General features: G+C 43.9%; 2 protein-coding genes across 3 annotated transcripts in view; both read left to right on the top strand.

Annotated features, from left to right (window-relative positions):
• The first annotated feature begins 6,504 nt into the window (after positions 1 to 6,504).
• Positions 6,505 to 9,995, top strand: LOC117055940 (guanine nucleotide-binding protein G(I)/G(S)/G(O) subunit gamma-11). Of its 2 annotated transcripts, none has more exons than XM_033165902.1 (3): positions 6,505 to 6,689; positions 6,967 to 7,068; positions 9,600 to 9,995. In XM_033165902.1, exons 2-3 carry the CDS (start codon positions 6,973 to 6,975, stop codon positions 9,723 to 9,725), a joined length of 222 nt encoding a protein of 73 aa, XP_033021793.1. In that variant the 5' UTR covers positions 6,505 to 6,689; positions 6,967 to 6,972; the 3' UTR covers positions 9,726 to 9,995. The 2 variants fall into 2 exon arrangements, with proteins under 2 accessions (XP_033021793.1, XP_033021792.1); XM_033165901.1 differs by lacking the exon at positions 6,505 to 6,689 and adding an exon at positions 6,707 to 6,826.
• A 4,019-nt stretch (positions 9,996 to 14,014) lies between these two features.
• The window catches only part of LOC117055974 (probable acyl-CoA dehydrogenase 6), a 61,280-nt gene continuing 58,342 nt past the window's right edge, over positions 14,015 to 16,952 (top strand). Inside the window, exon 1 of the mRNA XM_033165945.1 lies at positions 14,015 to 14,377. Coding sequence (XP_033021836.1) covers positions 14,015 to 14,377 — 363 coding nt within the window. The remainder of the gene's footprint in view (positions 14,378 to 16,952) is intronic.

Raw genomic sequence — 16,952 nt, 5'->3', positions numbered from 1 at the left:
GACCCCGACGGCGGCGAAAAGGTGCGGGGGGAGATGGAAGCAGCAAATATTGGAGTAGGCTAAACCCCGCGTTGAGTGCACGGAACAACCAGCCAGACGCGAAAGAGTCCCCAGGCGTCTGTTGAGGACTCGGTCCGCACCAAGATGTTCTGCCCAATATACAGTAGCTAACTTCTGAAGTTAGAAAGCAAAGCTTACGGAGGTTGTGCCACACTGGCACGTTGCAGTTGTTTTGTCTATGTGCTTATCGGACGTAAATCCGAGCTTTCCACAGGAAGTAGCTTTCTACCTGGTTAGATTACTGTATTTATTCGTATAGCCCAGTTGTTATATTTACATCTTTTTATATTTATTTTTTTTAAAAATGATTTCCCCTTTCCTCCAAAAGCTCAAGGCAGCATGCATGCTTCTTCCTCGCCCTTCTCCGTATTCTCCTCACAACAACCCTGCAAGGTAGATAAGGTCACCCAGTGAAATTCATGACTGAGTAGGGATTTGAACTCCGGTCTCTCTGGGCTTAGTTGGTCACCCTGTCCAGGGATGAGGAACTGTTTTCAACCTGTGGGTGGCATTCATACAATAGGCTTAGTTCCAGACACAGGAAAAGGCAGAGGCACCTGCACTGATCTTCTCTCCATCCAGGCAGGCAAGAAGCATCACACATTCTAGCCTAACGAAAGTAATAAAGGGTTCACAGAGCATTAGTAAGGGAAAGAGCCCTGAAGGGGCACATTTGACCTCCAGGCCTGAGGTTTCCCACCCCTGCTGTAACCATTGCACTGCATTGCCTAATCCTGTTGGTAGGTTCTCAAGCCGAGGGAAGTCTTTCACAGCACTGCCTAGTTGGACTTCCTAAATGAAGATGATTAGCACAGCATGTCTCCAGCATTGAGGACGTCATGTCCCACATATTTTTAACTGGAGATGCCAAGGATTGACTCTACTGCTCGTTTCTGTGCTATTTGCTTCCAGAGAAAAACCCATTTCCAAATAACACAGAAATGAGCACTAACCTCGCACGATATTCCACAATATTTCTGGAAGTGGCTTTTATGTCGTGTGGAAGCTCAGACACCATGCAGAAATGAAGAGCTTTACTGAGAGCAGAGGAAATGCTTTTATATATATTAGGAATAGGAAACAAACTATTTGATCTAACCCAGTACTGCCTACTCAAATTAACAGGGATGTTGGAGAATTCAGCTGAAATGAGATATGTTACTGGAAACTGCATCAGTTTGTGTGCCTGTCTTCAAGCAGGACTGGAAATCAGGCCAAAAAAAATATGTGACTGGTATTCACAATCGTCATCCCCCCCCCCCAAGTATGTAATTTGCTTTTGTTATTTTTTCAGTAAGCAAACAATATACTATAGATAGGATTCCCCATGGAAATGAACAGTATGGAATCATAACAATATTGTAATCAATTATGTTATTAAATCTGAACAGCAAGCTGATTGATGTTGGTTATGAGGAACCTGAACTGCAGTGGAACGGAAACAGTGCCGCATATGTTGGATATGGGGCAGAATCCCTATAGGCAGGCAGAGAGGCATTTCCCCTCCTTTTAACAGGAAATGCCAGGAACTGAATGTGGAGCCATTCCAAAGCACGTTCTCTGTCCCTGAAGTATGTTCCTTCTTATGCTCTTTTACTTACTACTCATCAGCATGTAGCAGAACACCCTGAGAGATGCAGCTGTGTTTTCAGAGGTGCTTAATCCTCTCAGTGTAAAAAAAAAAGCAGAAAGTGAGCAACATGGGGGAGATTGATCAGCATCTTTTTTATGGTGCATTTCCAGTACAGTATCCAATTCTGGCCATTTTTTAAAGACAGGCAATGGAAACTAGATGGAGCATTCAGGTGGCCCAATGATAGTGCCTTCCGCTCTTCCAGAAAATCTGGAATTGGTTATTGTTAGCTTTCCAAGAAGAATTTAAAACGGGCATTGCTGTATTCTATGAAAGGAAACAACTACTATTCCCCACCCAGTGCTCCTCAACTTCAACTGAATTAATATGCCAGGCATCGATGATAATAGCAGCATGGAGGGAGGAATATGGACAAAAATGGAATGAGGCACCGACAAGCCTTAATTATAAATTGTTTAATAGCCCCAAGGGCCTAATTCCAGCATAAGCAAAGGGGGGGGGGGAGAGAATCAGGATGTGATAAAGTATGTCTGAGTTGCTGACATTAATTTCCCCAAGATCTGGTGGTGGTCCAAGTTAGAATCAGGGAACAGGAGATCATGCTCATCTTCCAAGCTAGTGAGGACAGATCTTTTATAGGAGGAAACTCTGCCCCATTCTATCTATCCTTTTCACCAAGACCCTGATTTAAGTCCTTCCTTCCTTGCATCTTGGTTATGCTGACAATCAAATGTCTTCAAGATCTCGATTTCTTCTTCGATGTTCATGATTGCTCATCTTGCCTTAAGATCACCTCTTCTGTCTTTCTCTTCATTGTTGTACAACAGCTTTACATGACCTGGTGCCTTCCACATGTTTTGGACTACAACTCCCATCAGCCCTAGCCACCTTGGCCAACAATCAGGGATGGTGGGAGTCATAGTCCCTCAATATCTGGAGGGCACCAGGTTAGGAAAGGTTCTCTGCTCTGTATTTTTATAGAAAAGTCTTCAGGCTTCTCATTACTTTGCTTCTCATTCCCCCCCCCCATTACACCCCAATTTTGCCCTCTATGTTTTGTGGCTTTGATCCAGAATCCATTTGATCCATTACTGCTTGCTTCACTTCCCCACTTTGTTGCTTAGTTTTAGGTTGTGGCTCTACAGGCGAAGAGTGATCTTTTAAAAAACTGTTGCCAAGCACCTGCGCCTAGTAATGCTAGGAAACTTATTATAATAGAAGCAAGAAAGTATATCTCTTTACCCCCCATTGCAGAGGAAGGTCTTGCTAGGGGGTGAAGAAATCTAGGACGTGTGTGGAAAACCCAAATCTCCTTAGCAAATCATTTTAGATTATGAGTTAACTTAGTTGGAATCTATTGATAACCGTTATTGGGGGGGGGGAATATGGGAAGGACATTCTTTTGTATTAGGCTTTTGGGCTTCTTGGAGTTTCTGCTTGGTCATTTTGGGAAAAGGGACCTGCTGGAACTTTGTTCATATCCAGCATGGTTCCTATGTTTATCTTTATGTATGTACAAATGGGACTGCAACGATGTGTTGCAGTATGCTCCTTTTTAGGGTGCTAGCCAGCCATGCTGTCATGCAGGAATCTCTCACCTCTCACCTCCTCCCACATAATACTTCAAAATTTTGTAGCTACTAAGTATGGCCAGTCTTCATTGGGCTGGCTTTGGGGGGGGAGGGGGGATCTCCATAGTTTAATCCATCCCATAATTCTACACAGTGCTTTTTTCTGGGGGGATGCATGGGTATGCATACCCCTAAACATTTTGTGAATCTTTGTACTTCTGTCCATTTACTGTATTTATTTTCTCCAATTTGAACTATAAAATGGTGGTTTTCTTGAGTTAAAATGAGAGTACCCCTAAACCTTAAAAAAAATAAATCAATCACTGATTCTACCAATGTGGATGTTTCCCCAAGCATGATGATACCACCCTCTTTTTTAAAATATATGTGTTTATTAGTTTTTGAGAATAAAGCTGTAAAAAGATGTACAAAACAATCAAATGATTTAAAAACAAAACAAAACCTGTAACTGTGGCAAAAGTTGCTTACGTTATCTTCACCTTCAATATTAAGAAATAAATATGGAGCAATGAGTCTAACCACTATTAAGGTGCTTCCAGATGACCTGTTTATGGGGTATTCATCCTGATTTGTTTACAGGGAAACATTGTGTCAACGTAACTGTTCTCCCACACTTTCCGGTATGTTTTCCCATTTGCTTTCCTTATCAGTAAAAGCCCAATCTTTTCAGAGAGAGGCAGGTTTGTTGTGCAAGAGCTCCCAATCAACTATAATAGTGCAACCTGAATTTGCTGCTATGTGATGGAATCGTACCCGAAAATAGTGACAGTCCAAAGCACACTTCTCATTGGTCCTACTTTGGCTCAGTTTCTATAAGCACTTGTCACCTGAGTTTGCAGTGGTACATACATTTCACTGTCCCTTTGAAAGCTTAGCAGAACTTATGAAGCTCCCATTATTCCTTCCAAGTTCAAATCCCCTTTGGCAGTTATGGTATACAATTGCACCATTTAATAGATTACAAGGCATTGCAGCTACCTACAATATTTTCTAATGATTTGTTATATACTACTGCAGAAGTATTTAAAAGACACCCAATCAGGACAAAAGCTCTTAAGAATCCATAGATATATATTGGAAAAAGATTATACTCCAAACATTACAGTTTCTTGTAAAACAACGAATAAAAATGGACGAGCAAATAAAGATTGAAGATCCCATATATAACAACATTCCACTGCTTTCTTATAGTATTTTTTCAGGTATTTACTGAAGATCAGTACTATTTTGAGGGATTGCCACAGGAGTTATACAGTACAGTGAAACTACATTGTAAACTAGAGTACAAATCTATGTGCTTTACCACTCAAAATGCAAAAAAATAAATAAATGGGGGGGGGGCAACTCTTTAGTTTAATCCACCCCATAATTCTGCAAATGTTGATGTTTCCCGAAGCATGCTGTAAGCTGCAACACGTTTCCATTTTTAATATAAATTTTATTAGCGTTTATAGAGAAAAATCCAAAACTTAATGTCAAATATCTTTTTTATCCAACATTAGTCTAAATAAGAGAAAAATATAGCAAAAAAGAAACAAAAGGGTGATAAGTAGAGATAGAAAAAAGCTTAAAAGAGAAAATTGAAAAGATAAAAGTTCAAAAACTAAAAAACTTTCATAGCCGAGTAAGATTGACTTCCATGAACACAGTTTTAGCAGTGATTCTGTAAGTGACTGTGGAGGCCAATTCTGGATCCACATGTCCTTCCACAGTAGGGACATTGGTTTCCAGGTGGGAGTTGATCACGGTGAGGGTTTGCCAAGCGTGCCTTCCTCTTAGCAAGTTTCTCTCTTTTGGCCTGAGTTTGAGCGTCTTCAAAGCCCACGACACCTTTGGTAAAGGCTGTTCTCCAATTGGAGCGCTCGCAGGCCAGGGTTTCCCGGTTGTCAGTGCTTATACGCCCCCCCCCCCTTTTTTAGATTTGCCTTGAGAGTCTTTAAACCTCTTTTGTTGACCACCAGCAGTAGCAATACTGTGCTTCAAAAGAAGTTTGTGACCTTTTGAAACAGATTAATCTGCAAAGCTAATGCTGGTGGTCACCATAATATATATGAACAGCAGAAAATAAGTCATTTTAAAATAAGAGAGACTTTAGGCCCAGGGAGAGGAGCTTGTGGCGCTCCAAAGGTTAATGGACTCCAGCTCCCATCAACCCCAGCTTGTTGATGTTCTTATAGTCAATTGCTTCAAGATACAATAAGATACACGTGGGTGGCGCTGTGGGTTAAACCACAGAGCCTAGGGCTTGCTGATCAGAAGGTTGGCAGTTCGAATCCCTGCGATGGGGTAAGCTCCCGTTGCTCAGTCCCTGCCCCTGCCCACCTAGCAGTTCAAAACCATGTCAAAGTGCAAGTAGATAAATAGGTACCACTCCGGAAGGTAAATGGCGTTTCCGTGCGCTGCTCTGGTTCAACAAAAGCGGCTTTGTCATGCTGGCCACATGACCCAGAAGCTGAACATCGGCTCCCTCGGCCATTAACACGAGATGAGCGCCGCAACCCCAGAGTCGGACATGACTGGACCTAATGGTCAGGGGTCCCTTTACCTTTACCTTACAATAAGGGAATGAAATAAAGAATACCCAGAAGTAATTACACCCCACTGCATATAGGTATGCACAGCCAAAATAGGTTTGCAGCCTAATATATGTAAACAAACAAGCTGTTGCAAGGGTGTTCCCCTGCTTCCCTTGGGTGGGGAGAAGGACAACTCTAATAGTGTTTCCCCCCTCTATAAGTTTGCCTTTTCTATTTTCCCATGCTGCTTTCCAAGTCACCCTATTGTTTCAGGCAGGCAGAAAGGGCCAGACATTTCCTTAGCAAACCTGTTTCCTCTGGAGCGCTCAGCATGGCTGGAGTTTTCCATTGTAGAGAAAGCCGAAGCACACATCCTGTCTCTCAGAGTTTCCCTCCTCCCATCCTCTTCTCTCCCCGCCCCCCCCCCAGCTCCGCAGTCTCTCTTCCTGCACACTTGAGAGCTTACAGCCTCCAGGTGTGTTAATAATCCCAAATAAAAAAATTGTCCAAGGGGATTTCTCTGAAATCCCCCGACCTCCATTTCCCCCCTCTCCTGGGGTCCGAGATTCTTTCTAGGTAGCGAGAGAGCTGGGTTTCCCCCCTCTTCTCTGCCTTGTGTGATGTTAGGGAAATGTTAGGGAAATTTGGGGATGGCCTGGAGACGGAGAAGCGAAGGATGGTTCCCCATGTATGTGTAATGCTTCTTTTTGGTTTGAAGCAGTGAAAACTAGAGAGAGAGAGAGACAGACAGACAGACAGAGAGAGAGGTCAAACGGCGCAGTTTAATCAGATTAGGACGGATTCTGCTGATGAATTAAAATCCTGAAAGTAGTTACTAGGAGCTCAAAGAGCCTGGCAAGAAAGTTGGCTGAACAGGAAGTTGCCGCTGCTGCTACAGAGAAACCAGGACAAACTCACAAAGAGGAGGTAAGGATTTTCTGGGGAGAAAAGGAGAGGGCAGTGACATAATTAGGTAACTTTAGACGCCGGACTTAATGATCTTGTGCCCCTGCTTTTTAATCCGCCCATTCCTGCTGTGTTTCGGGGCCCTCCTGCTCATTTTGGTGAGTGGGGCCATGGACCTCTGCCCTAAAGTCCAACCCCGGTGGCACCACCGGGGTGGGGAGGGCGTCTTACGCACTCAGCTGCACCTCTCAACCCCATTTAACTCTCTTTCTCCCTCTGCCTCTCTCCCTGCTTTAAGCCAGCGATGCCAGCAATCAATATAGAGGATCTGAGCGAGAAGGATAAACTGAAAATGGAAGTGGAACAGCTCCGGAAAGAAGTCAAGCTGGAACGGCAGCCGGTGAGTGCTGCGTGGTTTCTTTTTTTTATTATTATATCTGGGGAGCCTAGCTGTTGGTTGGAACAGCTCCTGTTTTCAGTGACAGGCGGATCAAAGCCCCGGCCTGTTTGTTTGGAAGAGGCCTTGTGTGCGTGTGTTTGCAGCTTGCTGGTTACAAAGCAGTTTGACAATTTGACTGCCTAGGATCATTAACGGGGCCTCGAAAGGAGGCCCAGATTGAAGGGAGGGGTGTGTGAAAGGGAGGAAGGGATTGACTGATTTTTCTAGACTCGGGTAAAATCAAAACTAAACAAAACACAACCATCTCTCCCCGATACATAAGGGACACAGGTAGGGATAAAAGATCTGAATTGCATTCCATTGTGTGGGGAAATTACTCTGGCCAGATTGCGCTCAAAAGGTACACATGTGAAATCCATATGAACATGGGAAGCTGGCTTATACAGAGTCAGAACAATGGATTATTTAGATCTGATATTCCTGCATTGCAGGGGTTTGGGTTAGATGAGCATTGGGGTCCCTTCCAACTCTGTAATTTCATGATTCTGTATGACTGGCAGAAGCCACCCAGGGTTTCAGATAAGTGCCTCTCTCTAGCCCCAACAGGGTATGCCAGGGATCCCCAGCAATTATTGCCAGGCAAGGGCGTGTGATCGAACCAAGTGATTAAAAATGTGATTGGATAACAGCAGGTCTCAGGGTGGGGGAGAAATTCAATACAGTTCACATGTGCAGGTGACCCCTACCTAATCCACACTTTACAAAACAGTAAGAGAACTGAAACAAACCATCCTTTTAAAGGTGCAGTTTGCTGAATTTTGCAATGCATCTCTCGCCAGAGATAGCTTCCTCATTTTGCCTAATGATAGGGCCGTATCTCCAGATTACACACAGGGGACTAGCATGTGAGGTAGAAAGCTAGTCTAGAACCTGTCCTATCATGCATTGCAGGGGATTGGGCTAGATGACCCTTGGGTTCCCTTTCAACTCTACAATTCTAATTATTCAGCCAAGTAACATACAAAAATGCATGCATTGAGGTAAAGTGTGCATATAAATGCACATACAAGTGAAAATAACGTACAAAAATCCACTATACTAAGGGAAAGCGCTCTGTAAAAACGTGCTGATTGCCTACAAACATGTGTATATTAGAAGTTGACACTAAAATGCTGGTGAATTTTCATGAGCACTTTTCTTAAGTCTAGATCAGAACTTCTTAGTACTTCTGCTTTTATTTCTGTTCTACCCCATTCCCGATTTAATCTATCATATGTACAGCTGTGAAAGGAGTATAGGAGTACGTGGATTTTCTGTCTCTCGGACACAAAATGTCTTGGGCTGCTTCTGCCTGGCCCAGCCCCCTCTTCCCCAAAACAACCACAATTTGGGATTCACTGACACACTAGGGAATGCCTATTGACATCAGCTGCAGAACTGATGACACAGCCTGAATTCAAGTGGAAGCTGCAATTACAAGGAAAGGGGAGAAGCGTGAAGAGGCTAATTATGGGGTAGGCAAGCAGAGGGCTAAATTTGGGGCTTTTTACTGCTTTAGTACAAGACTTCAGGCAGCTGAGGTGTGCGATATAGTAAGGAAGAAATGGCCAGATGACTTGGGGGGGGGGGAACAAATTGGGCATGAAGTATTTCCATGATTATTTCCAGAAATCTGGACAGATTTGCCTCTCCTGGCAAATATTGTAGCGAAGTGGAGATACTCAAAAGAATTGCAAGAAACTATGTTTTCACAAAGTTCATCCAGTGGCAGGGTAGGTGGTAGGAGGTACTGTTATTTTTCACTAATATCCATCCATAGCCCAGTGGATGAGGGATGGGGAACCTGTGCCCTCCCGGAGGATACTATTTTCTTATTTTTATTTATAATATACTCAATTCATATCCTGTCCTTCCTCTCCAGGCGGGTGGGAGGTTTGTTTTTTTTTAACATAGCAAATATAAAACAAATTGATGGTACAGAATACAGGCAATCCTCATTTTGCATGAGGGTTCCATCCCGGACCCCCCACATGCATTTTCGGAGTGCGCATATGTCTGCTCCGCCCCTTTTTGTGCTGTTTTGGAGCTACTTCTGGGTTTGGCGCTATGTGCATGTTATTCAGACACACCTAAACCAGGAGTTGCCTGTATTCCTTCTACTCAACACATTTTCACATGCAATGTATATTTTCATATGCAATATCATAATGTATACTTTAAACTGCTGTTATATTCATTTTCTTTCTTTATACACTTGCTTTTATTTAAAAAAAACAGATTTAATGTATATGTCATGTTCTTTGTAAACTGCCTAGAGGTTTCACTTACAGTTATACAAATTTTGTTAAATAAAACAAGTTGCAAGAAAAAATATTTATACATAGCAACTTGCAAATTTTGCTTCTGGTGTTTATCATTAATATGTGTAGTGTTTGTGTATCACTGTGATTTGTGTATCACTGTGTTTGTGTATCACTTGCCTTCCGAAACATCCCCTGTATTTAGATTTCTTTCGCTCTCTCTTTTTGAAGGTTTCCAAATGTTCTGAAGAAATTAAAAATTACATTGAAGAAAGATCTGGAGAAGACCCTCTGGTTAAAGGCATTCCTGAAGACAGGAACCCTTTCAAAGAAAAAGGAGGATGTGTTATTGCTTAGAAGAACATGGTTAAGCAATATTGAAAGTGGAATAAAAAGCATTCTAGCATAACTAGCTAGATTTAAGTTCCAGGAGTCCTTATTGAACAAATAGACAGTGATAATATTTTTTTTTAAAGAAAACAGAAAATGCCTGCTTATAATTTTATTCCATGAAGCAGATTCTTGCTTACTGTATCCCTAAATAATTTTCTAGAGGCTACTTCCTGTTCTTTTAATTTCCTGAACATGCCGATTTGAGTAATAAAAGAAATCTATTTGAACAATCAACTACAGTGTTATTTTGGTTAAGAGAATGCTAAGATGCATGGTGAAAGGCAGGCGCGGAGGAAGCCTCTTCGCTACCCTGGGCGGCGAACGGAGGCACCCCCTGAGGGCGGGGCGTTGTGATGTTGTGTCGTGACGTCACAACGCAACGTAAGGACGGAGTGCGCATGCATGAAATCCAGTGCATGCTCACTCCGTCCACGGTGACCTTGCGAGCCGCTGAGTGATCGGCGGCTCGTGGGGCTGCCGAGTGCAAGCGGCGGGCGTAAGTCTGTGCTGCTTTCCGCATGCGGCAGCCCCACGAGCCGCCAATCGCTCAGTGGCTCGCAAGGTCGCCGTGGGAGCAGCGGCGGCCCACGAGCTGCCGATCGCGCACAACAGCCCCATAGCGGTGCTGCCGGGCAGGTCGCAGGGTGGAGCGGCCTCGCTCTGTGGCTGGCTCGGGGCCCACCAGTGGGGCGGGGATGGCCCAAGTGTCACCCCCCTCCCCTGGAACCCGGGCCAACCTGCCCCCTACGCCCCGCCCTCGCTACGCCACTGGTGAAAGGCTTCTTTTTCTCTCTGCAGAAAATAGAACCGTAACCGTGAGAACACCATGATAGCACTGTTATAATAAAAATAGGAGTTCATTTACATCTGGTGAAGTACAATGATTATGTGAGGGTTTTAGGTTTTTTGGTCAGCAGTGTGGTGGCAAATTCAGAAGTGCAGGGGCTCCTCATCAGTGCTGTCAAGTATCCCGTTTTCCCCGGGAATCTCCCTTATTTCAAGCAGTTTCCCGCTGCTATCCCTTATTTTTTATATCCCTTTAATTTCCCATTTTTTTCAAAGGAAGCAGCTCCTCTCCCTCCCCTTGCTGGCCAGGGACTGGGAAGACCTCGCCTCCTTGCAGCCTCAAAGCAAGCGGGAGCCATTTCCTGCGCTTACAGGCGTTGTAGCCCACAGGCAGCGTTTCCAAAATACAGTAAGCCTACTGCGCGCGTTCATACCAGTGCCGCCCACTTTTGCTTCTGGCTCCACCCACCACTGCCATGTGACTGTCCCTGGGATAGGTGATGCTGCTGATCCCTTATTTTCAAATCCGAAACTTGACAGCTATGCTCCTCATGGTAGTCACAGCCATGCCGCACCTCACTACCACGCTTCTAAGATTATACAACCTTTAAATGTTTTTATATTGTAAACTGCCCTGTGAACTTCAGGGGAAGGGCAGTAAAGAAATTTAATAAATAGTAACAATAAAACGAGAACATTCTAAGATTATATTTATATAATAATAATAATAATAATAATAATAATAATAATAATAATAATGGATGCATTGCTATAATCAGTGCAGATCTCCACATGTTGCTTTCAACTAGATCCTATTTTCTATGCACATACATGGGCAAATGATTCGGATTGCTCCAATATCTTCTTCAGAGTGACTTAAGTTACATTCCCCTTGAAGTTCCATTGTATATAACAGAACCTGCACACTATTGCCTTGAAACTGAGGAACCTGGTTTCATTGTTCCTAAACGCTTAAGCTTTGGAGCAGCAGAACAGCAGCTCCTCAATGTTCTTCCCATGCGCTTTCTCCAAAGTGACCTTAGAAGCAATCCTCAATGGCTAACTGACCACCTTTCACTCTGATTGGCTCCAATCAGCACAAAGGGTGAGAAGGCTTTTTCTCAGTGGCTAAAAAAAGCTTGCCTTCTATACTAATAGAGTAGCTCTAGGACACAGGAGTCAGGAACCCTGCTGTAGAAACTATCGCAGGTCTTCAAGCCTCCACCACCCTGGACTGCTGCAAACAATTTACTGTACTTCAGATTAAATCGGCTTTATTCATTTATTTAAAAAAACCCTTATCTACTGCTTTTTGTTTAGAAAAAATATATTAAAGCAGTTCACAACAGGTGACCCAAAATCCGATTAAAACCAAACCAACAAAAAGCAATTGTAAACAGGTAAATAAACTATACAATAGCATGGTTGCAATAACCACAGTAATCAAACCAGCAAAAACTGTTCTGAAGAGTTAGGAAATGTCAGTGTAGGAAATATCACACCATTACTGCATGCCTGATCTCCACTGGGAGTTAATTCTACATAGTGCAGGGTTGGGGAGCCTTTGGCCCTCTGTGTGTTGTTGGAACAGAGGAAGCTGCTTCACACAAAGACAGGCCACTGGTCCATCTAGCTCAGTATTGTATACATTGACTGGAAGAGACTCTTCAGGATTTCAGGCAGGAGACTCTTCCAATCCTACCTGGGAGATGCCAGGAATTGAACCTGGGAACTTCTGCTTACAAGGTAGCTGCTCTACCACTGAACCATGGCCTTTCCCTACAACTATCAGCCTAGACAATTGGCCATGCTGTCTGCGGTTGATGGGAGATGAAGTTCCACAGCACCTGGAGGGCCAAAAGTCCCCCACCCCTGACACATTGGTTCCACAGTGGAGAAGACCCTTCCCAGGACCCAAAACACGCACACCTCAACGTAGGACAGCATTCTTCATTCAACGTTGGGAACCCAGATGTTTTTGAACCACAACTTCCATTATCTCCAGTCACCCACCTCGCTCCCTGCACCTAGTGCCTCTCCCTCTCAGAAGCCAGCCATGATGTTGTGTTTGGAATGCAGGTCAGCCACTCTGCCATGCCTGTGCCACCCCCACCAACTGCTACTGGAGCCATTTAAGGCAGTGGGGCTTTTATTGAACTTGAATAGGCTTTACTTCTGAGTAAAACAGAAGGCTTGCACTGCTAATTAATAGGTTCAATGAGGTATGTGGAAGCTTTTACCAGCAGGAAGGCTACATTTTCCTTGGTTATGCACTGCCTATCCACATGCAGACTCAATTCTCCCCAGACCACGATTGAAAATTTAGTTAATTTAAAAATTAAACAGAAATTAAACAAGATTAACGGCAAAGTCCCACAGGATCATAGGAAACTGTTGTATTGAACCAGATTACCAGTGCATCTAGCTCAGTATTGTCTATACCAGGCACGTCCAACTCCCAAGAGATTGGGATCTACTCCCAGTATAAAAAAACTGGCAGTGATCCACCCATTGTCATTGGAGGGAGGAGGAGCATGCATGGGATGGGTGGATTGCCCGGAGTTGTTGAGCTTTTTGGGGGGTAGGATTGCCCAGATTTCTTCAGCTTTTATTTGTTAACTTTTGGTAAGCTTCATTTAATCCCACAATTGATAAGGATCCCGTGATCTACCAGGATCAGCCAGGGATCTACTAGTAGATCACGATCTACTGGTTGGACATGCCTGGTCTATACAGACAGGCAGCGGTTCTAGGATTTCAGACAGGGAGCTTTTCCTGGCCAGTAGGGACTGAATGTGGGACCTTCTGCTTGCAAGGTAGGTTCTCTGCCACTGAGCCACCGTCCTTCCCAATAAGCCCCATTGAATTCAATGGAATTCTCCCAGGTGAGTAAGGGATTACTCACTCCCAGGTGAGTAAGGGATTACAGCCTAAAGATGTAAAAGTATGGAATTGGAGATTTCTAAAGAAAATAAGTACTTTTAATAGACTTATACAAACTTGATATACTGACTGACTATCTTAATGTAGTACTTTAAGCAAGCACAACACAGGGATCCTCTCTGTTCCCTTTCTTACGCAAGAGAGAATACCTCTTCCAAGATGCCTCCAGGTCACATAAGAAGCTGCTGAGACACACCATTGCTAGTCCATGTTGTTGTTGTTGTTATATTATTATTATTAATTGAATTTATATACTGCCCAATACCGGTTCATAGAACAAAATCAAAATATAAAACCACAAAATCTATAATCAAAATAAAAACAACAACCCAATATCACTCCCCCCCCATGCCTGCATTACAAGACAGGGGAAACAGGCTTTTCTGCTTCAGAAATGCTGCCCACCCCTCCCCATACAAATCTGCTAAGCGACTCAAGCGCTTGTGAATAATTAAATACAGTGTTTGCAGCTTTCGCTGTTGTTTATTTGCAGGGACCTGCAAAGGGAAGGCTCCACCTTAAGGATGCGACGACGGTCCCTGAAGCTGACACAGCTCCTTTTCCCAAGCGACGGAAAGCGCCCTCGCGGCAGCCGAGGCGAAGGTGGGAGGGGGTTTCGAGAGGCGGGCCAGCTTCGAGAGGCGGTCCTTCCCCGCGGAAGAGCCCGCGCATGGTCTTTAGCGGCCCTGCCGGACATGGCCTCTCGCTGGGTTTTTGCGCTAAGGCGCAAAGAGGGAGCCAAGTCGCTGCTCCTCTTGCGCGGGGCGCAAGGAAGCTCTCCTCGCAGCCGGAGCAGCAGCAGCGCTGCCGCCGTGGCCGGGTCCCCCCCCGGAGACCACCTAATATACACGCAGGAGCATTTCGCCTTGAGGGCGTCTCTGAGAAAGGTATTGCGGGACGGGGCGGCTCGGACTCACCTTCCGCCTCGCCTCTTGTTGTTTTTTTGTGTGCAGTGAATTGGGCGCTGGAATCCGCAGCCGCGGTGCCTTTTGAGTTCAAGGTCGCATCCAGACCACACATTGAAAACAACACGGTACCGCTTTAAGCCAGTCACGGCTTCCCCACCCACCCAAAGGTGTAGTTTGTGAAGGGTCCCGACTCCCGAGAGTTCTTAGGCGACCCCCTGTTCTCAGAGAGCTACAATTCGCAGAGTGGTTTAACAGTCATTCTCTCTTCCCGGGGAACCCTGGGTGTTGTAGATCTGGGATAGGATCAGGAGACTCGAGTCCTACGCTCTATTAACAGACTACATTTCACAGGATTCCTTGGGGGGGGTACATGACTGTTTAAAGTGGGATCATGGTGCTTTCAATGTATGGTGCAGATGTGGTTCTACTGTCACCGGCTGCAGACTCCCATTTGGTGCCGTAAAGGCAGTGGGGCTTTTTCCTTGTCCTGGCAGCCTCCGCTCTTAGCTTCCATCAGGCCCAGCCAGCATGGTCAAGAACCAGGGATGATGGGAATTGTAGTCCAGCAACTTCTGGAGGTCCCCACATTGGCCAGAACAATCTCCATAGGCCATAGCGCAGGATAGTAGCATAGCAGGCTATCTACACCTAGGGAAATTGCACGGGTGTTTCATTGAGTTTTTAAGTTGGGCTTTGAGTTCTGAAAAAAGAAAAAAAAAGTCCTGAAGCTGAACAGGGATAACATGAGGTGGCAATGCTTTGTTCACAGTGCCATGCAGACACCCTTTAAAAACCAAGCAGCCGTGCTCTGGTGCAGGGTCCAGAACTATGAGACAAAGGGGTATAGTCCGGTCAATCTACAGGAAAAAAAGCTGGAACCTGGGCAAAATTGCAACATAAACGCTTTTAGTGGCATTTTTATGAGAATTGGGTGTAGAATAACATATTAAAAATTAGACAAAATTAAATGTCAGGAACACTGAAATCGTGATTTCAAAATGGCCGACCTGCTGTATCAATTGTATTGTATTTCGATTAGTTTTCTAAACTTAATTGTGTGTATCCTATGTTTTTTAATTGTTGATATATTAGAAAATGTTGAAAACAGTCACGTTCTTCTAGCTGCCGACAATATTGATCACAATATTCTTACACTGTTGGTGAGAACACATTCCATGGTATGGGGATGATAGCAGCAATAACCCCAGCAAAAACCTTTTCTTGTTGTATTCCAAGAAAGAATATATTGAGCTGTGACTTAAAAGCTGCTGCATCTATCAACATTCATGAATATCAATTTGCATCCAGTACTCTCAGAGGCATTAAGTTTAAAATATTGCCTGATATCTATCCCACAAATGTCAAAGTAGATCTGCTGTGGAAACTGTCAAGGAACTTTGAACAACCAATGCCTGGCTGGTCTGGAATGATGCACTTAATACATAATAACCAAAACAACCAGAAAGTTGAGAAATCATCAGTACTTTTCCTACCTATCATTGATATGAAGCCCACTGAAATGACTTGCATCCTGTCTACCTTAACATACCTACAAGATTTAGCTCTTAAGCACAATATACCAACTATCATAACATTTGATCAGCCACTCTTTTGGAAAGCATCACAAATAGTTCATTCATCATGTGATGGTAGTGCTCTCAAGGACATCATTCTATTGCTTGGTTCCTTTCATACTCTCCTGAATCTTCTTGGGGCCATTGGTACACTCATGGCAGGATCGGGCCTTAAAGAAATCCTCGAAGAGATTTATGGGGAAAATACAGTAGTGCATATGTTAAATGGGAAATCAGTATCAAGAGCTTTTCGTGGACATTTGATTCTCGATTCATGCTTAAGTGCTGAAATAATGTTGCAGATAATTGAAGAACATTCAGAATTCCCCCAGGTCTTAAAAGAAGCTTCTGCACTGTATGATTCACTAGTGTCCTGTAACAAAACTATAGAAGAAGAGATTCTTCACAGACTATGATACACATAAGCTGTGCATTGGATGCAAAGAAGAGTGAACTGAAAGCAAACTCAGCAACAAGTAAACTATGGCTTAAGTATCAAAATATGGTTGATCTTGCTAGAAAACTCATCACAGCAGATAGAACTGGTTCATGGAAAATGCTTATTGATGCCATACATCAGTGTCTACCCATTTTCGCAGCTGCGGGTCACCATAATTACTTGAAATCAGCATACCTATATTTGCAGAATATAATTCTGTTGCCAACAACAAATGCCACTGTTTCTGCAACGTTTGAAAAAGGATTTCATGTGATACGCAGAAGTGAATGGTACTGGGCAGGATTGGGTTCTGACTTAGTAATCGAACAATGTCTGATGCGCTCTCTTAAAACTACAGGGGGTTTGACCAGAGGAAGTGGATTGACTGGCATTCAGAGAGCAGTTTGGTCTTTATCATTGCCTGTATCGTCAGGGTATAATCTAGCTATGCAGGAGTTTACCAATGTGTCATATTCATTAAGTGAACAACACAAGGAACTATCTAGTGCAAGGCTGATTAGAGACAAAAGTGATTCACAAC

Source organism: Lacerta agilis, chromosome 12 (assembly GCF_009819535.1).
Source record: "Lacerta agilis isolate rLacAgi1 chromosome 12, rLacAgi1.pri, whole genome shotgun sequence".
Classification (NCBI taxonomy): Eukaryota; Metazoa; Chordata; class Lepidosauria; order Squamata; family Lacertidae; genus Lacerta; species Lacerta agilis.
Note: the sequence above shows the minus strand (reverse complement) of the source record. Positions and strands in the feature narration are given on the sequence as shown.

Excerpts from the sequence above, each read along its gene's own strand:
- LOC117055940 (XM_033165901.1), top strand. The coding sequence starts at position 6,758 with ATGATCTTGTGCCCCTGCTTTTTAATCCGCCCATTCCTGCTGTGTTTC. Across the intron at positions 6,827-6,966 it reads GGGCCCTCCTGCTCATTTTG|CCAGCGATGCCAGCAATCAA; the intron begins GTGAGTGGGGCC and ends CCCTGCTTTAAG. Across the intron at positions 7,069-9,599 it reads TCAAGCTGGAACGGCAGCCG|GTTTCCAAATGTTCTGAAGA; the intron begins GTGAGTGCTGCG and ends CTCTTTTTGAAG.